Genomic DNA, 19,673 nt, shown 5'->3' on the forward strand with positions numbered 1-19,673 from the left:
CCGTGCGGCGAATTCGAACGTCCAGTAGTGCTAGCCGCTATAGGTAGACCGAGATTGCGTTCGAGCACTAATGCCACTATATGGCTGTTCTTGATTGAATTCGTTCTTTCACAAGAGAGAGTACCCCGCGTTTTTTCGGCTCCGACCGCCGCGCGTGTACAACGTGGCTCCGAGCGAGCTTTTCGATTTGGTTATTTATTCTCAGTCTCGCGTGCATTCTATATAGCCTCTTGTTGACACCTTTTCCTGTACACTCGTGTACCAAAGTAACTCCTCTTTTTCGTCCATCCAAGAATATTTTCGACGCCTAATGGAGCCTCCCTATTTTCGTCCACACACCCGAAATACATAAGATAATGCACTTTACTTCGGCGCAAAGCGTATATGCACTATAGCTCGACAACCAGGCTAACGTCTCTCGAAAATAGCTCGTATGTATGCGTGCGTGTCGCAGCCTCGCTCTGGATCACAGCGTCTCGCAAGCGCGGGTTACGTGGCGACCTTCCCTCGCGGCGCAAAAGTCCAAGGCGTCGCTGGATAAAATTCGTACAGCCGCCGTCAGCAGCGATTACGAAAGCAAAAACGAAGAGGCGAATATAATAATAACCGATATAGGCGGCCCATATTTCGCTCTGTTTTTCCCCTCTCTCTATCTCTCTCTCTCTCTCTCTGCCTGCTTATCATCGCCGCAGCACATAGTAGCGTGTGCTCGTCTTATAATACACGTCTCGAAATCCCAACGGTCTGGTCGTTGCGCTCGTGCGCGACGTTGCCAGATCCTCTCTCTCTCCTCGTGTATATTCGCGCGCCTGCGGGCCAAACCTTGAAGAGAGCGATGCTTTGTACGTTATATATAGCTCGCGTGCGTGCGTGTACGGAGAGAGAGAGAGAGAGAGAGAGAGAGAGAGAGAGAGAGAGAGAGAGAGAGATTTTCTGTACATTACGCGCTCGCTCGCTGACCGTACGCTCGCGCGTTTTTCCGCGTCTGTATTGTATAGCCCAAGGGAACAAGCGGAAATATCAACGCGAAAAATGAGATTGCCCGCGCGCTCTTTGTCCTTTATATTTCAGAATGGCAAAAGCAACGGCGACGGGTGATAATATTATTCGACGCGGCTCATCAGGTTTTGTTGTCCGCCATTCAGCGGGTTGTTGACCAGGGCTTGTCGATCGATATTCTTTGGCTGCTGCTGCAGCGCGGTATAGGTGCCTCATGCGGAGAATAGCTAGAGCGCGACAATGAGGTGCAGCTTGAAAAATCCGAACTGCATGAGCGAGCAATAAGAGGAGAAAAAAGAGAAACAACGCCGCGTTACGCCACGCACGCGAATCCGCAAATCATTCGCAAACCATTCTATATATACGACTGCATACGCAAGAGAGGCCTTAATAAATCTTCATTAGGCCACACGAGCTCGGCGATTGTTCGCGCTGCGCTATAGCCGATTACATCGCGAAAATTTTCTCGATAATAAAATATTCCCTCGGCGCCGCTGCTGGGAAAGTGAAATATTCGACGCATCGTTCAGCGTCAGTGCGAGAGAGTGAGAGAGAGAGAAATGAATAAAAAAAGGGAACGATCGTGTCTGTGCGCAGTGTATAATGCACGTTTTGAAGAAATTATTGAATCGCGCCTCGTTGCTATTCAGGACAACAAGACGTATCCTTCGATAAAACTGCCGCGCTCGCGAGGTAATAATTGAATGAGGTTGTCGCACTCGTTACGTGCGCTGCACGTGTGTACCTATACGTAGAACACATCAAAGGCACGCTTTTATAGCCGCTTGGAATGTCTCACTCCCGACGCTTAATTTCTTCAGCACAGATCGAACCCTCTGTATGCCGCTATAATTGGAATATCCTCCGAATTCCAAGAAATAAAGCCTGCCGCACGCGGGTTCTCGCTGCGTATCGCGCATAGCCTCGAGCCGCGCGCGCTCGACGCACCGAATAGGGGACGTACGACTCGCACGCGCAGTTGCAAGTCAAACAAGAAATTCTTGCGGCGGCCGGGGCTGCCGAGCGCGCGCGCTCTCGTTCGATTTAATGACTCAATGACGCGACACACACGCCGCAATAAACCCATGAATTTTTCAGCGTCCGCGCGCTCGCAAGACTCGTGTATTTCCCTGCGGTCGCTGCATAATGCCACTATATATCTGTAGGCATAGGAGAGGAGTATAACGCACGCGTGTGTGGATTATGCATCGTGCGTCAGGCGAAATTGCACAAGCCGACGCGCGACGGCGTGATCGACGGAGGAATGGATTTTCGATTCTATTATTAACCTCGTGCATGATCGATTTTTGTTCGCAGGTATGGACGCGTGCAGAGCGTCAAGCTGCTGCCACGGGGCGAGGAGTGCCCCGTGGACGGTGGCGGTTCGGCCGGCTCGCTATGCGAGGGCAGCGAGGCCGGCTCGGGTTCGGGCAGTGGCTCCGGAGGCTCGAGCAGCCAAGGCGCTTCCGCCACGGTGGCCTTCATGGACATCAAGTCCGCGGCCAAGGCACACGCTACCGAGCACACCCTCGACGAGAGGGCGCTCACCACCCAGTACTACGAACCCCAGCATCTTCAGCACAGGTTTCCCACTCACGGGTAAGCTACAAACGATATTTTTCTTTTCTCTCCTTTCATTTATTAAGTATTCTCGGCGCAAGATCTCGGCGCGCTATTGGTATGTGGAACGCGCGCTGCGTCACACGCCTCGGAATTTAATCGCGCGGGTTTATCGGGGCGAATTTTATACCGCGTGCGAGCGGTCTGGCTTTTCCTCTTTATCTCGCTCTGTCCCCCGCTTCTTTGGCTTATGCGATGCCTCTTTCTTCTTCCTCTTCGTCGTCGATTGGACGTGTACCTGGACGGATGCACGGAGAGCCGCACGGAGAGCCGCACGGAGAGCCGCACGGAGAGCCGCACGGAGAACTCATCGGAATCGAGGAGTGTGTGCCAGTGAAGGTTACAGTTTTGGAGTACAGTGTATCGTGTGCCAGTACAGCAGGAAGTGTTATTGTCCTGTAGTGTGTGCGCAGTTTCACGGTGTCAAGTGCAGTGGCATGATGAGAATTATCACACGAAGCATATCAGACGACGCTGTTCCTCGTGCCAAAGAATGACTCCTACTAGAACTGTTCGACGAACGGAAAGACAGCCACGACGAGCTCATCGAAAGGTAAGTCGCGTCTGCGTGTGGAGGAAGCGCGCAGACCGGCTTATTCCCTGCTCAAGACCCCGCCTACTCTGTACACACTCTTTTCGCGATTCAGACCGCACGCAATCGCAACCGCCGTTTAATTTCACCCCTCGGTATTCGATTGTTTATAACTTCTCAGAAGCGGCAGCACAGCTGGCGCTTAAGTACATTAGAAGCTCGTCTCTCGCGGGCGCTCGTGTGCGCTCGTGTGCGCGCTGAAATAACAATCGCACACGGCGCTTATCTTCCCGCGCCCGCGCGCGAGCGATGATGACGATGGCCGGACACGCGCGCGCGCAGGTGTTTTATGTAATGAGGGAGAGGAACAATATGTAATTAAGCTCATACTCGCGATTGTTTTATCGAGATTGCCGATCGCGAATACACATACCGTACACACGCGGACCGCGAGCGAGCTTACGTGAGAATCGCGATTAGCATCGACGGCGAAACTTTCCGTTTTGGATCCTCTCTTCCCCCCCTTTTGTCTGATGCGCAGCTACAACCCTTCCCTTCGCGATTGGATTTCGGAGGTAAGGTGCACGACGCCGGAAGTACATGCACGAATTCGGCTTGGGTGCTGGCGTGGGAGAGCACAACGGCTGCAACAACACGAGGGGGCAAGTCGGTAACGGTGAATATTTTCGTTGATAAGTCTCGCGAGTGCATCGGACGAGCGAACGTATAATGCGTATGCTCTCCGCTGATACGAATTATCTGGGTCACGTTTAAATTAGCGCGTGTTTGCGGATGGAATCATTAGCGCGAAAATTCAAATATATAATGTATTCTCACTGGGAATATACTATCTGTATACATACGTGAGCGCGTTGTGCGCCTCGCGAAGCGAAAAATTATTCTCCTCCGACCGAGCGAAAGAGAATTTCCTCGTGTCCGTGCGTGTGTGTCTCGCATCAGGTCAGGTGACACGCGACGATGACGAGCGCGCGCAGGAAAAACAACTCGCGATGTGTCACTCGGACGGAGCGGCGTTGCCGTAATTTTGCGAGCATACCTAGCGCGCGTTTGACGAGCGCGCGGGGGGAGAGAAGAGAAAGAGAGAGAGAGAGAGACACCTTGCGAGATTAGTTTGGCTTTCTATATTTGCAGCTCGACACGAGAGAAGAGCGACGGTGTCGTGTACTTATGTTTGCGCTCTTCGCCTTTTTACTGGCTATTTTTAGCTCGTTTATTTAAATATCGCTGCAATGTTTATCGCGTGCATATTCATTAGAGATCCAGAAGCTTTTAAAGCATTCGCACATCCATATGAATTCTTGATTCTAGCCGGCCGCGTCTCTAACTTTCGTCACACTTTTCCAAAATATTCGCTCGCGCAACTTGCAACTGCGTCAATCTCGAAAAGGCTTTCTATACCTATATATACGTGTCTGCTGCGCGTAGAGCGGAATGTCGCAAGCTCTCTCTCTCTCTCTCTCTCTCTCTCTCTCTCTCTCTCTCTCTCTCTCTCTCTCGTCGGTTCTTTTTATAAAATCAATCCGTCTGAAACTAGTACGCATGAATCAGAAAAGAGAAATAATGCAGCAGCAGCGTGCGCACATACGTATCGTAAAAATCGTTCACCGCACACAGTCTGACGCGGCTCGTTATCGTCCTCAACTCTCTCGAGCTCGACTACTCGAGCAATTGGCGCTCGATCGCGCGGCGACAGACCTCATATCGCTCGCGCGCGCACCACGTGCACCGGTCGTTACACACATACACACACACTCGCGAAGATCATAGCGGCGCAGTAAGAAGATATATGTGGAAAAGACGATTGCGTCGTAAATCACGCGCTCGCGCGCCGACTAATGGCAAGGAAATGATCGGCTGCCGCCGAGATGCTGCAGAGCGATAACGCGATTAGCTCTCTCTCTCTCTCTCTTTCGATCGAGGGGAAAAAGTCGGCGCTTCTTCGTAAATATAGCCGCGTCGCTGATGTTTATGTAGGTCGTCGCTCGCGATTCGAGCTCGCACGGCGCGCACAAGTCTCTCGCAGTAAAAATTCAAAATGCATTCGTAGATCGCGATCGATCGCGGAGCCTTCGCTGTATCGTAATCGAATTCCGATTTAATGGAATCTCCAGGAGAGCTAATCACATAAAACGCACGAGTGCGCTCGCGATGTAAATTACATTACCGCAGACTCTGACCGTCAGCCTATCGATTTCTCGAGCGCGCTGTCGTCACTCGTTTTCGGAAGAACAGCCGCGCGCAACGACCTGCACGACCACGACGACGACTGTGCGAAGCTTCGCCGACGTTACGTAACGCTGTGCGAGAGAGAGAGAGAGAGAGAGAGAGAGAGAGAGAGAGAGAGAGAGAGAGAGAGAGAGAGAGGGAGGGAGAGAACCGTTAATGAGGTCGTAGCGGCGAAGCGCGCGGGCATATCGAAGGTCTCGGCGCCACCGATAAGCGCGACATCGTCGGGTACATCTCTTCTCTGCGTCTCTCGGGAGAAAGAGCGACCGCCGACGAGGATGGACAGCTGCAAGTTGTAAAAGTATGTCGTGCTCGTGACGGAGCCACCGACATTTGCCGACGTTTATTAGCTACTCTGATAATACTCCAAAGCAAAAATCCGGAAAGTAAAAACAACCCTAATAAAGCTCCCAGCTTGCACAGCACAGACGGCGGTGGCAGCAGTCGCAGGGGAAAAAATGCAATTTGCCGGCGGGAAGTAGCTTTTATCGCACTCTCTCTCTCCGAGGGAAGGCAGCAGCCGCGTCACGCCTGTCGCCCCTTTAACAAGAGGACCGACCGCGAGACACTACGAGCATCACCCTCTCGCGTACAGGCGCCGAAAAAAAGCCCTCTCGACCGAACCGACTGTGCACGCCCCTGCACTTCACTCCCGCGCGCGCGAAAAAAGCGACTGCTGCAGAGAGAGGGGCCGCGGCGGCGAAATACGCTGCACTTTGAGGGTGCGCGCATTGTTGAGTATAGGTATAGAGGCCGCGTGCTCGTGGTCTCGCCGTGCGCGCCGATAAAGGGAGTGGTCGAGGGGATATTTTTCGCGCTCGAGGGTTCGGCAGAGAGAATGAGAAAGCTAATAGCTCTCGCGTATGCGTTCCTCGCGGTATCCGGCAGCAGCAGCTGCTGCTTCTCACTGTATACTTATTATCCAGTTGGTGATGGTCAAAGGGCCACGAGTTCGTTGAGCTTCCGCTCGGTGTATTATACGCTTTGCAGCTGAGGCCGGATTATAGTGTATGCTATACGCGCATGGATAGAAGAAGCTCTAAGCTCTAAGGGAGCTTTCGCTTCGTTTGATTACTCGTACGAGAAATTGAAAAGATAATCCCGCTCGACGTTTTCCGCGAGAGCACTTAATCTGAAAATAAGTTATGGTAGAAAAAGCACGGTAAAATAAGTGATAAACGCGGCCGAGAGGGAGCAGGCAGCTTCCGCGTAATGAGGAGCTAAAAGCTTCGCATACGAGCATAAATTGCTCTCGAGAACCGTGTTATGACCCACGACCTCGGCCAGAGCGATGTGTACACATTCGTCGCACTGCATGCTATACGTGACTTCCCTCGTCTCTCTGCTGATGCTTTCAGACGTATCAGCGCAATCGTTGTTTTGCAAAGGCCGATTGCGTGTCGTGAAAAAAAGAAGGAGTTTACAAAAGTACCGATACGAAAATATTGACGCGTTATGCAAACTTTCGACGGACTTTTATCGCCGCGCGATTTACAAATGCTTTGAACAACCTTCCAAAATCGCACGACTTGAAAATAAACTTTGCGCTTTGAGCTACTGCGTTTTTGCGTGTTCGTTCGTAAAAAATACACGATTCGCAAGTATTTCCTTTTCTCTCCGACGCCTCGGAGCGCGAGAGATGCTGCCTCGACGATAATCGTCGAAGGATCGTGTGACACGCGGCTTATCTAATAGTTAATAATATTGTTTACGAGCGCGTTCATTTGCCACGCCGTACGCGGCCTAGATAGATTGTATGGCGCGCTACTGCCGCTTATTAATAGAGCCGCGCCGTTTTTAAACAACGCATCGATCGGCCGTTAATATTAGCGTTATTCCTCGTAATGCATGCGATAAAATTGCTCGCACAAATAATAATACTTTGTTTTTCATTCTGTTTCAGGAGAGACCGGGAGCGCGAGAGGGAGCGCGAGAGAGAGCGGGAGCGCGAAAGGGAGCGAGAGCGCGAAAGGGAGCGAGAGCGCGAGAGGGAGCGGGAGCGCGAGCGGGAGAGGAGCTTCGAGTCGTCTGTGACGGTGGGCAACTCGAGCGGTCGCTTCGGCCGCTATGAGACGCCGCCGCGGGCCAGGACCTCGAGCTACAGCCGTACCCCGGGCGGCGGCAGCACGCCGGGCGCGAGTCCGGGCCACCCGAGCGCCATGTCCCGGAGCTCGAGGCGCTCCTACCAGACGGACCCCTACTACGAGCCGGACTACCCGGAGCCCCAGCTCAGCCGGCGCTTCCGCAGCTACGACGAGTTCAGCCAGGGCAGCGGGCCCAGCCACGACGACTACGAGGCCGCCGGCCTCGGGCCCGAACCCAAGCTCCTGGTGCCCGATGACGAGCTGCAGTTGCCCTCGCGCAGCAGCAGGCACGTGGCCATCGACGGAACGCCGCTTCCTGGCCCGCTGCTACCGCCGCCCGATATCAGGCACCTGCAGAAGGAGCGCGTCCACCTGCTCGAGCAGCTCGAGGAGTGCCACAGCAGCGGCGACGAGCTCGGCTGCTTCGCGCCCAAGAAGAGGCCCAAGCTCATTGACTCCGGGCCCATCCTGCTGGCCGGCGAGGACGACGAGCCCGAGATCGCCTCGCTCCTCGTCACCTCGCACTCCGGCCGCAAGGGCATGGAGGTGCGCCGGGTCAGCGACAGCAAGCTCATGCTCCACCACGGCTCCAGGCGCAGCAGCTGCGAGGGACGCGGCTCTATACCCTGCAAGCGTCGCCGGGACACCACCAGCAGGTGCGTACCTCTTCTTTCCCGCTTAACCCTCGAAGAATCCCCGCCAACTTTCGCCGCTCATCACGATATCTATTTCAGCAGGCACCACGAGCACCACGAAGGATCGAGACCGGGCACGCCGCTCGTCGACGAGCGACCCGAGAACCTTATGCCGAGCGAGCCACGGAGGTTTCGCGAGAGAAGCCAGGAAATGCCCATCTCCCTTCCGCTGCCCAGGTTCGCCACTCAGATGCTGAACAACAACAACAACAGCAGTAGCAGCAACAACAACAGCCAGAGCGCCGGTGTCGCTGGTGGCGCCAGCAACAGCCAGAGCAGCGCCAACAGCGGCACCCTCGGCAGCTCTCGCGGCGGCAGTGGCAGCAACGCCGTCGCCAGCCTCGGCAAGATCGGCTCGCCACCCTGCGTCAACGAGAGGCTGCAGACAGCGGCGCCCAGTCCGCGACGCGCCGTCCAGCCGCCAGCATCGCCGCCGCCTCGACACCAGACCCCGAGCCCGACGAGCTCGGACAGCGAGACTGCGCCGCAGTCGCCCAGCGACGGCGACCTTAACGAGCGCATCCGCTCGCTCGATGAGATTTACGAGAAGTGGACGAGCTGCCGGGCCCGCAGTGGCGATGGTCGCCCGAAACTCGAAACCTCCGTCTCCGAGCGATTCCGCCTCCAGCACAAGCTACTCGTGACCGACGTGCGCGAGGTCCAGCCCTCGGAAATCCTCAAGAGCGTGATGGCGAAGCGCAGCGTCTTCGACGAGGACTCCAAGCGCCTCGAGAACTTCAACGAGAAGTACGAGCCCAAGGAGTTCACCGGCGTCATCGGCGTCAGTGGCCTCATCGCCAGCAGCAGTAGCAGCCAACAGCAGATCCCCAACGCAGCCTCGGCCGCCGTCGCCCAGACTGCCAGCAAGGTCTGCCTGCAGTATCCCTTTCCTAGTCATCCGCCGGTCTCGGCCCTCGCCGGCAAGCCGCCTCTGCAGCCCCTGCCCGCGACATCCGTCGGCAGCAGCAGCAGCAGCAGCAGTAGTATTGGCGTAGTGCACCCAAGCCCGGCTACCCCCGTCACTCCGGGCGCCAGCATCAAGACGGTCAGCCCGGAGCTGCCACCGGTCTCACTGCCGCTCAGCCTGCCCACGGCCGCCCATTCTCTTAGCGCCTCCACGAGCCGCAGCATATCCCACGCGCATCCTGCCGCCACCGTCGCCATCGCCGCAGCAGCAGCCTCCTCCTCTAGTAGTAGTACTTGCAGCATCAGCGCCAGCAGCAGCAACCTGACGACAGCGCTGCCTACGCCTACGGCAGCCACGCCGATCAGCATCGGCTCGACGGCCAGCAGCACTGTACCGAGCACGGTAACGAGCCAGCAGCAAGCGTCTACAGCCACGTCTACCTCATGTTCCTCCACGTCGACAGCAGCAACGGCAACAGTGTCTTCCTCGGAAGCCCCACGAGCCAGGTTCAAGAAGGACTCGAGCAGCGGAAGCAGGGAGAGTCGGGACTCGAGGGACAGCCGAGACTCGAGGCACGGCAAAACGAAAGACTTACCGTCCTCGACGTCGTCCTCCTTCTCGTCGTCGCGGAGACCGCGCAAGGAAGAGGACTCCGACAAGACCAGCAGTCGCAGAGACCGAGAAGAGCGAGACGAGCGTACCTCGGCGACGAGCGACGCCGCTGAACTCGAGAGCCACCCGAGCAGGGAGAGCAGCAAGGACGTCAGCAGCAGTAGTCGACACGAAAAGAAGGACCGAGAGGACAAGGAGAGGAGAGAGCGCGAAGACCGGGAGCGGCAGGAGCGCAAGGAGCGCGAAGAGCGCGAGAGGCGCGAGAAGGACGAAGAGAGGCGGGAGCGCGAGAGGCTAGAGAAGGAGCGCCAGGAAAAGGAGCGCAAGGACCGCGAGGAGCGAGAGCGCAAGGAGCGCGAAGAGCTCGAGCTGCGCGAGAAGGAAAAGCGCGAAAAGGAGCGCCTCGAGAAGGAGCGCCAGGAGCGCGATAGGCGAGAGCGTGAGGAGCGCGAGAGGAAGGAACGCGAGCGCGCTGCCGAAAAGGAGAGACAGGAGAAGGAGAGACTGCGTAAAGAGCGCGAGGAGCAAGAGAAGCGCGAGAAGGAAGAGAAGCGCGAAAAAGAGGAGCGCGAGAGGCTGGAGAGAGAAAAGCGCCGGGAAGAGAAGGAACGCATCGAGCGCGAAAGGAAGCGGGAGAGGGACGAGCGCGAAAGGCTGGAGCGAGAGCGAAGAAAGGAAAAGGAAGAACGCGATCGGCAGGAAAAGGAGAGGCGAGACAAGGAAGAGAAGGAGCGCATCGAGAAGGAAAAGCACGAGCGCGACAAGAGGCGAGAACGCGAAGAACTCGAGAGGCGAGAGAAAGAAAAGGCCGATCGAGAAAAGCGAAAAGAACGCGAGGAGCGTGATAAGGAAAGGGATAAGGAGAAGGAAAAGGACAAGGAACGAGACAAGGATAAGGATAAGGATAAGGATAAGGATAAGGATAAGGATAAGGATAAGGATAAGGATAAGGAGAAAGACAAGGATAAAGAGAAAGAAAAAGAGAGGAGAGAGCGGGAAGACAGCAGACGAGCTCCAGCGGAAAATCATCTGCAACCGACAAACGCCCAGCCCGCGGCGATACCTGCCTCCATCTCTAACAAGCGGCGCTGCTCCTCGCAGGATGCCTCACTAGACGAGGAGGTCAAGGAGGCGAAGCGTATCAAGATTTCCTCCGAGCACCGTAGGGACAGCAAGGATAAATCATCCAAGCAGAATCGGCGCTCCGAAGATCGCAAGCACCGCAGCGAAATTCATAGATCGAGTCGCGACAGCAGGGACAGTCGCGAGAGCAAGGACTCGGTCTCCACCCAAGACAGTAGAGACAGCAGAGATAGCCGAGATAGCAGGGACAGCAGAGACAGCAGAGACAGCAGGGACTCGCAGTCTCACGCAGATTTGCCCCGTGAATCGAGCCGCGAGGGCAAAGAAAACAATAGAGATCCCAGCAGCAAGGACAAACAGAGAAGTAAAAAGAGCCGCTGTGAGAGGTCGGCGGACAAAGAGCCTCGCGAGCGAAGTCCTCGAGTGTCCATCCACGAGCCCGACAAGGACTTTCTGTCGAGACTCGAGCTGGCCAAGAGGAACGACTCTAGTCCTCCGAACGAGCAACCTTCCTCCATCGCCTCGCATCATCCGAGAGAGATGCAACAACAAGTGGAGATGCCGCTGCAGCGCCACCACCACCATCATCACCAGCAGCAGCAGCAGCAGCAGCAGCAGCAGCAGCAGCAGCAGCAGCAGCAGCAGCAACAACAACACCAGCAGCAGCATCACCATCCACATCACGTCAGTCTGAATCTACACGGTGATTTGGACGAGGGAGCTCTCTCGACGCATGAAATGCAGGGAATGCGAAACCCTTCGGCTACCGACACCGACAGCGACGAGCCAAAGAAGCACTCGATCTTCGACATCGTCGACGACGAGCCTGCTTACATCAGTATGTACGACAAGGTAAAGGCGAGGTCAACCAAGAATATGCAAAAACTGGAAGAGGAGAAGCGTCAGGTAAGCCAGGTAAGCCCTCTTCCATTTGTAAGATTTTGGCTATCCATTTTTTGCATTTACGAACTGTTAATTAATAACAATTCGTTTTTTTTTCTTTCAGGTAAAGCTGCACGACAAGTTCTCGCAATTCAAAATGAGTCGCCAAAAGCTCTCGGAAAAGAAGCAGAGCACTTCGTGGGACGGAGATTCGGTCAGTAGCAAAGCTTTAACCGAAGACGAGGCCACCTCGGAATCAGACTCCACAAGACCTAAGTCGTTGTCTCGCAAGGGTTCGAGATCTAGAATACACTCCGACACCAGCGAAGAAGACGAGTCTTTCAATAAGAAAATCGACAAAATCAAGACCGAACGCTTCCATGAGAGTGATGTGGATCTCGGCTTCGCGGATACAGAAGAAAAACACCACCCACGCGAAATCTCTACAATTAACGCAAACGTCATGATCAACAACGTGCGCATCAAGGACGAACCGAGAACCTCCGACGACGACGAGAGAATCTCAATGTCCTGCCACGCGAGTCATCCCGTCGTCGCGAACAATCACGAGAGGGACTCTCGTAAGAAATCGCACAAGAAGAAACAGAAGCGCCAGAAAAACTCGATATCCAGCGAAGACGGCATCAAACTCGAACCCTGTGATAAGCTCGATTACAAGAGCAGTAAAACGAACCTATGTTCTGCGAGCAACTCTAATCATGTTGACGAAGACTCGCCGAACTCGGCGACGAATGCTAACGCATTGCTGGCCACGTCGACGCTTAGTGAGAACGAAGAGAGAATGCGACAAGAGAAGAAGGCAAGGAACAAGAAGGACAAGCGCCGCGACCGAAATGCCGAAAACAAGGTCAAAGCGAGAAGAAAGAGACTCAATAGGCAGGAGGCTCGAGACAACCAGCGTATGGAGGATATCTTCGGGCCACTGTCGGACGACGTCGACGAACCTGCCGGAAATAGCTTGTTCAGGCTCAGAGGCTCGCCTCAAGAGAATCATGCAGCGGGCTACCACTCGGACAGCGAAAGTATGCGCAGCCCCGAACATGAGCGCGTACGGATCAAGTCTGAGAAGAAGCGCAGACACCAACCAATCCAGGATGAGAACAGCGTTGACCTGGCTGAAGCTGGCCGTGAAATCGAGGCCAAGCTTCTGGGCTTGCCGAGCTCGCCAAAATCTGCAGCGACCTGCGCGGAATCTACCGAGCACGATGTCTTCCGATTTACCGACGATAACGATAGCATCGAACCGTCGACGCCCAGCACGACAGTTCCCACCGACAAGCTTAAAGAAAAGAAAAAGAAGCGCAAGAAGTCCAAGGAAGAACGCACGCGCAAAGACTGTCACCACCATCACCATCACCATCACCACCATCACGACAAACCCGCTGCGAGTCTGCCTTATCTTGGCTCAGACAACACACCTCCCAGAGCCAGCAGTCCACTCATCGCGGCCAAGCCCATGTCGCCGACGTTGCCTTCTCCGAGGGCGAGCATGCCTAGTCCGATACCTATGACGACGTCAGGTCCCGAGACTGAATCTCTTGCCGACGTCGACTCTAGCAAATCCGAGAAGAAGAAGGACACACTCATTCCTGGTTTTGGCATCGAAGTCGACGAGAGCATACATGAAAACGCCGTAAAAAGCATATCGGAGCCAGACGAGCGAGACACAAGCCTGCAGTCCTTGAACAGCAGAGACGAGCAGGAGGTACCCGAACCCGTAACGCCACCACAAGCACCCGAGGATAAGCCTCGAGTCGTAATCTCGCAAGAGGAAACCGAAGACGCAGTTGCCGCTCTTCTGGAAGAGACATTCGGCGAGGCCGAGGACTACTCGTACGAGGGCGAGGAGGAAGAGGATGCCGAAGCCGACAACAACAGCAGCGATCCTCATCCGCAAACACCACCGGCGGAAGACGTCGAGGAAACACAACAGGCGGTTGATAGCCTCAACGCTTCCAGCGTCGAAGCCGAGACTGACCTCAAACCTGACACGCCGCAGAGCGAGCATGACCTCCAGATTGACACCGACACGGAGGAGGATCCCAACTTCGAGAGTTTCGATGTCGCTCAGCCGCCGAGGACGCCGGACGCGCCATCGTTTTACAAATCGCCACTCAAAACTCCAACCTGCTCAATGGCAGCAGCAGGAGCTGGCCACGAAAAGCTTATAGAAACGTCTATGCCCTCACTCACGAAAGCAGAGACGCAGAACCCAGCAAGCTCGGTTATTGCGCACTCGTGGAAGTTAAACGAGCAAAAACAGATGAGAGAACTGGCAAAGACACCTCAGGCAGACGCAGCGGAGCCAAGTGCATGTGCCACGGAACCCAAAACATCTCCAGCACAAGCCACAAGACGATCAGCCTCACCAACGGCTCCACTCACGTCTCAGTACAAGCAAAGTGTTCCAAGTCCTTGCGGTGCCATGCCTGTCATCAGCGAATCCAACAAAGTTGCGTCGGTCAGTCCGAAGTCCAGCCCAGCCACTTCACAGCCACTCTATCAGAGGTTACCGGTATCACCTCACAGCCAAATGCTGCCCATGAGGCAGATATCGCCAAGGATGCAGAGTGTCACCACTTCTCCGAGCTCCGTGGCCGTACCTCCTCTCGTTCCATCGAGGACCGCGACGCCCATGGCTACTGGACAAGCAACAATACGACTTCCTCAACCAGTTTCGCCGAATGGTCAGTGGAACCGCAACTCTTCGGCAAATCCTTTGTCACCATGCTCGGCCAAGGGTACCGCACCAACGGTCAGGATACCCGTGAGCGTTCCCATTTCTGCTCATCGTCCAGAATCTTCGCTTCAGCACATCTACTCAACGGCAGCGAGCCAACAGCCGGTCATACAACACGCTCCAGGCATGAGGGCTGTGGTGCCCAACTACCCAAGAGGGGGTCTACCTCCTCTTACCCTCAATATACCGTCAAGGCCGTATCTGCCTAGTGTGCCACCAACACCTGGCTCTCAACCGAAAACCTCGAGAGAGACGAACCTAGCTGGCAAGTCGGTCATCGAGACATTGATGCAGCACGCGACCGAGCCTTCGCCCAGGATGGATGAACCGAAGCTCTCACCAGGTGCCATTCCAGCTGAGGTCAGCAACAAGGCTTCCACCTCGCCGAAGGTGCCCTCACCGAACCAGCCACCCACGTACATTCCAGAAACAGCCAAGATTGAGATCAGGGCGAGCACGTCTAGCCCGGTCTTCGGTAAGACCGACCTTTGTGCCTTGTCGCCTAGTCAGAAGCAAGAGCTCACCAGCATGCAGCTCATGGCAGGACACATGCCACGAGCCTCCACGCCGAGTCCTGTCATCGTGGCTCATGCTCAACCTCATCTGGTGCATGCGTCGGTTGTACATCCGCTGGTCCACCCAACTGTCTCTTCGCCGAGTCCGCTCGTCAAGACGGTTGTTCCCATCATGTCAAATTCGCAGCAAATGTCGCCTACCCCATCGCTGCAAGACAAGTGTCTCGTACGAAATGTAGCGCCAGTTGTCTCATCACAGAGCATTCTTCTAGCGAAATCGCACGTCTCTGTTGTGTCGACAATGGCTCCCACTATCATTTCGAGAGTTGCTACGTCGACAGCACCTTTACTAATAGGAAAAGCATCAGTTTTGGATGCTGAGACACGCTACATTCCAGAGCAGAACCCAGTCAAACATGAACCTCACGACGAAGGACAAATGCAGCCTATGCGGCTAACGACTGCCGACAAACAGTTCAAGCCCGAAGACACAGAGCACGAGCCAACACCAGAAATCAAACCGACGCTCCTCAAGAGCGAGGACCTTATTGAACCGTCCAAGTTGGATCTGGAGTCGAAAGTGAAGGAGGAGAAGCCAGAGTTGTGTCCGGCAGAGCACGATATACCTGTAAAGATAGAGAGCGAGAAACCGAGCGAAGTTATTGCTGCAAAAACAGAACGAGAGCCTTCACCTCCCAAACACGAACCAAATATACCTATCAAGCCTGAGAAGGAACTTAAAGAGGAGGAGCAGATCGAGCCCGAAGCTGACGAAGAACCGACCGAGGACCCGCTCAAGGAAACCTGTGCTGATCCGCTTGCTCTCGACGCCGTCAAGGAAGATGCTACTGATAGTAAGGAGGACAGTGACTACTGGTCTGCCAAGGAGGTTAACATCGAAAGCGTTATCAAGAAGGTCGACGCACTCTGTGATGGTGAATCCAACGATGTAGACGACGATGAGCACATTCACGAGGGCAACACCGAGTCGCGCGAAACCAGCAAGAGCGACGGAGACTCATGGTTCGACGCCGAATCCATCGAAGACGATCAGAAGAAGAGCTTTAACGTAGATGACCAGGACGAGGGTGTCGAGACTGGTGAGAACGAGTCAGGCAGGGTTCGTCGTGGAAGGGCTAAAGCTAAAAGAGCGACTAGCAACCGCGGTGGGGTTACCACCAGACGTGGCGGACGAAACAATGCTACTGCTGCACCTACACCTATGCCCACAGCTGGCGCTCCACCTGCAGTACCACAGAAGCGTGGAGGTCGCTCTGGCAGAGGCGGAAAGCAGCACTCAGAGAAGAACAAGTTGCCTGCTGACGTTTACGAGTTCCACGACGACAGCGAGGAGGACAGCGCGGGTCGTCCAAGGCTTATCCTTACTATCAAGTCACCCGGACCAAACGTTGCTGGTCCAAATGCAGTGCCGCCAACTCCAGTGGCAGCTGTCAAAGAGGTACCGCCGGAGGAGTTCGTCTCTCCGGCAGTTAACACACGCAAGTCTCGTAGGCTGGCTGAAAAGGACGGCAGCAGATCTACCATCGACGATATTATAGAAGACGTCGTGCGAGGTACAACCAACAAAAATGCACCAGGAGCACCCGTCACCCGAAGGAGTACGAGACAGAACAGTGCTCCGCGCAACGTACCAGCTCAGCAGATTGTCTTACCAGCAGCAGAGACCAGAAAGTCACCAAGAAGCACCAGGAAAACCGCGAGACGAACCTCTGAGAGTGCCGATGAAACAAGCGACGAAAAGATCAAGGACACACCACAGACTGCTACAACTGATGTAGCCGAGGACAAGGAGGAAGCAGAGACACCTCCTACTGCACCAGAGAAGACCGAACAAGTTGTCAAACCTGTTTCTACGCTGGTCGCTGGGCAGAAGTCTGCCTCTCACGAGCCCATGACTTTAATTGACCCTGTTACCGGAATGCTCATACCCATGAGGGAATCGGAGGAGGGACAGTACATTCCAGTCTCGACAGCTTCTGGACAAATCATCCAAAGGGCGAACTTCGTGGCCAACGCGGAGGCTTTACGTCAAAAGCATGCAGCAGAACACGCGCCGGCGGAACAACCCAAGTCGGAGCCGAAGATCGAACCTGTTCCGTGCAAACCAGCGCAGACTTTCGTCACTTCAACGACGACGCAGCAGCCTCAGGCTAGTGTCATCACAAAACCGCAGTCTCCTGTTGTCCAGAGCACTCCCTCAGTAGCAGTATCAGTCGCAGTCACACTACCGTCCACAACAGCAACAGTTTCTGTCAGTGTGGCTGCTTCCCAAGCACCTACTACCACAACTCCGAAGACCCTCAAGGCACATGTTCTCAATGCCAGCAAGCTGGCCGCTACCCAAGTGCAGCATCCAATCGTTGTAACAAACGCAACTGTTCCAACCATACCAAGTCAAGCTGTTGTGCAGAACATCGCCAAGCAGCCAACGCAAGCAGTTCAGGGCCTGCATGTACACATGCCGACCGGCCGAGTTGTCTCGCCGAGTTTGAGTCCTCACCCGAAGCCTGTACCACCACAGCCTGCAGTCATCAACGCAGTGAACGGAAAGCCGGGCCAGCCTATGTCTCCGGTACTGAACAACACTGGAGGTGCGCCAAATCCCAAGCAACATCTTCTCCAGGCAGCGAAACAACAGCAGCAGCAACAACAGGCGTCGGCTATCGTCAACTTGCAACAGAAGGTACCTGTAAACGTGCACCCTGGCCCACTGACACCAACTCCTGTTCAGAGAATTCATGCAGCGCCGCAACAGCCACCTCTAAAGGGCATGAATGGTCAGCCACATCCAATGAACCCGAAGGCTCACCTACTGCAGGCAGTTGCACAGGTCGTTCCACCATCCATCGTGGCGGGTACGGTTGCAAGCCCACCAACTCAAGCGCTCTTGGTTCCTCCGCCGCCCGTAACTCCTGGCGTACCTTGTGCGAGAACAACTCCAAAACCATCGGTAAGAAGTCACTTTAGAATGAAAGATAAATTATTATATCACGTACATTTACTAAGTGGATTATATTATTTATCATAGGTACCTACAAATCTAGAAGCACCCAAGGTGGAAGTGTCGATGTCTGGCTGCATCATGGTACCAGCGCCAAGCCCTCAAACCAGGGTTGTTCCTATTTCTGCCTACGAAGCGTCATTGGTAAGATTAATGTTTCGCAGACTCTGGCATGCTTTTGCTTTATATCGCCGTATCATTCATGTTTTTCTTTATCAGTCAAATAAAATAACAATTTCGTTAGTTAAAAAAAAATCATAATACTTCTACTAACAATGTGCAAATCGTTTCAAAAAGAAAAAATAATCCATCACGTTGACAAAGCTTTTATGCATTAAATTCATGTGATTAAAACTAACTTGGCTTGGTTTTGGTTAGCATGGAAGTGCTGGTGCAGCTCCATCACCAGGGGGGCAATATGGACTTGTTCCCCCGCATCGCACTCAGAGCCCCCCACTGCCTCCACCTGCTCATCATCATGCTAATGCTCCTCAGGTACTTACAGCTTCCAGCTTACACTTGATCGATTTCATGCTTATCTCATGCTATCAACGATCGATAAAAGCATTTATGTAAATACGCGGAGTATAAGTTCGACTATATAGTGATTGTCAAAATAATATTATCAAAATGCCAAGTGAATCTTTCTTTTTATTAACACTTTTTTTCCTTAAAAAACAGTTACTACCGCAAGGAGACGCATTGAATCATTACGGAGCTCTTCGACTCGGAGAAATACCAGCTCACTACATGCATCCACAAGTACTGCAATATCAATATTTGCGAGCGCAGCAAGAGGCTTTGACAGCGTCAAGACTACCTTACCATGTACCGGGAAGAAGATCTCCCGCGATAGGTCTGGACCCCAAGTTAGAAGTCGGTCTCGAAGATACGCACAGCCCACCACTAGAATTACGTCGAGACAGACGAACGCCACAAGAGCGTACGACTGACAGTCCGCAAGTGGCTCAGGTCTACATGATGCATGGCCCAGGCAGACTTCCACCACCTCAGTACAACACCCCAGGTGCAGTTCAACGACCCTACTACGAGCCACCACCAGCGCATATAAGGTCGCAGTATCCGATGGCTGCAAGTGAGGCTCCAACCGAAAGGGCGCTAACACCCGATCGATCCAGGAAACAATTGGCCACAACACCGCCACATGCTTCCCAAGTACCACCCCAGGCTGATTCATTGACCATGTTGCTGCAACGCTATCCAGTCATGTGGCAGGGTCTGCTAGCTCTAAAGAACGATCAGGCCGCTGTGCAGATGCACTTTGTATATGGCAACCCGAATGTTGCCAGGGAAAGTTTGCCGTTTAACAGCGACGGCTCTACCTTGCCTCTCAGGATTGCCCAGAGAATGAGACTCGAACCAACGCAAGTGGAAGGTGTCGCCAGAAAAATGCAGGTATGTTATCGAATCATAAATTTATAAATTCATATTCACAAATTTAGACCTTATATGACAATTCTACATTATAACTTTGATTCTTCACAGACTGACAATGAGCACTGTATGCTGCTGGCTCTACCTTGCGGTCATGATCATATGGATGTTGTGCAACAAAGTAAAAATCTACAAGCTGGCTTTATTACGTATCTACAACAGAAGCAAGCGGCTGGAATTGTCAACATTGCTGCACCTGGCTCTCAACAGGTTCGTTGTTTTATGCTAATTTATTGAAACTATATTTTCTTGCAGTGTT

The 19,673-nt window shown here is 54.0% G+C and overlaps 1 protein-coding gene across 4 annotated transcripts in view; it reads left to right on the plus strand.

The window, feature by feature from the left end:
* Positions 1-19,673, plus strand: part of LOC100123328 (protein split ends) — a 76,292-nt gene that overhangs the window by 54,625 nt on the left and 1,994 nt on the right. Inside the window, exons 2-9 of one of the 4 annotated variants that reach the window (XM_016982296.3) lie at positions 2,317-2,598; positions 7,302-8,138; positions 8,217-11,685; positions 11,786-17,908; positions 17,987-18,103; positions 18,338-18,454; positions 18,641-19,375; positions 19,466-19,624. In XM_016982296.3, the coding sequence (XP_016837785.2) occupies positions 2,317-2,598; positions 7,302-8,138; positions 8,217-11,685; positions 11,786-17,908; positions 17,987-18,103; positions 18,338-18,454; positions 18,641-19,375; positions 19,466-19,624 (11,839 nt within the window). Of the gene's footprint in view, positions 1-2,316; positions 2,599-7,301; positions 8,139-8,216; positions 11,695-11,785; positions 17,909-17,986; positions 18,104-18,337; positions 18,455-18,640; positions 19,376-19,465; positions 19,625-19,673 lie in introns of all 4 variants that reach the window. The other 3 variants (XM_008214413.4, XM_031923220.2, XM_008214415.4) reach the window with 3 other exon arrangements.

Source organism: Nasonia vitripennis, chromosome 2, assembly GCF_009193385.2.
Source record: "Nasonia vitripennis strain AsymCx chromosome 2, Nvit_psr_1.1, whole genome shotgun sequence".
In the NCBI taxonomy this organism is placed as follows: Eukaryota; Metazoa; Arthropoda; class Insecta; order Hymenoptera; family Pteromalidae; genus Nasonia; species Nasonia vitripennis.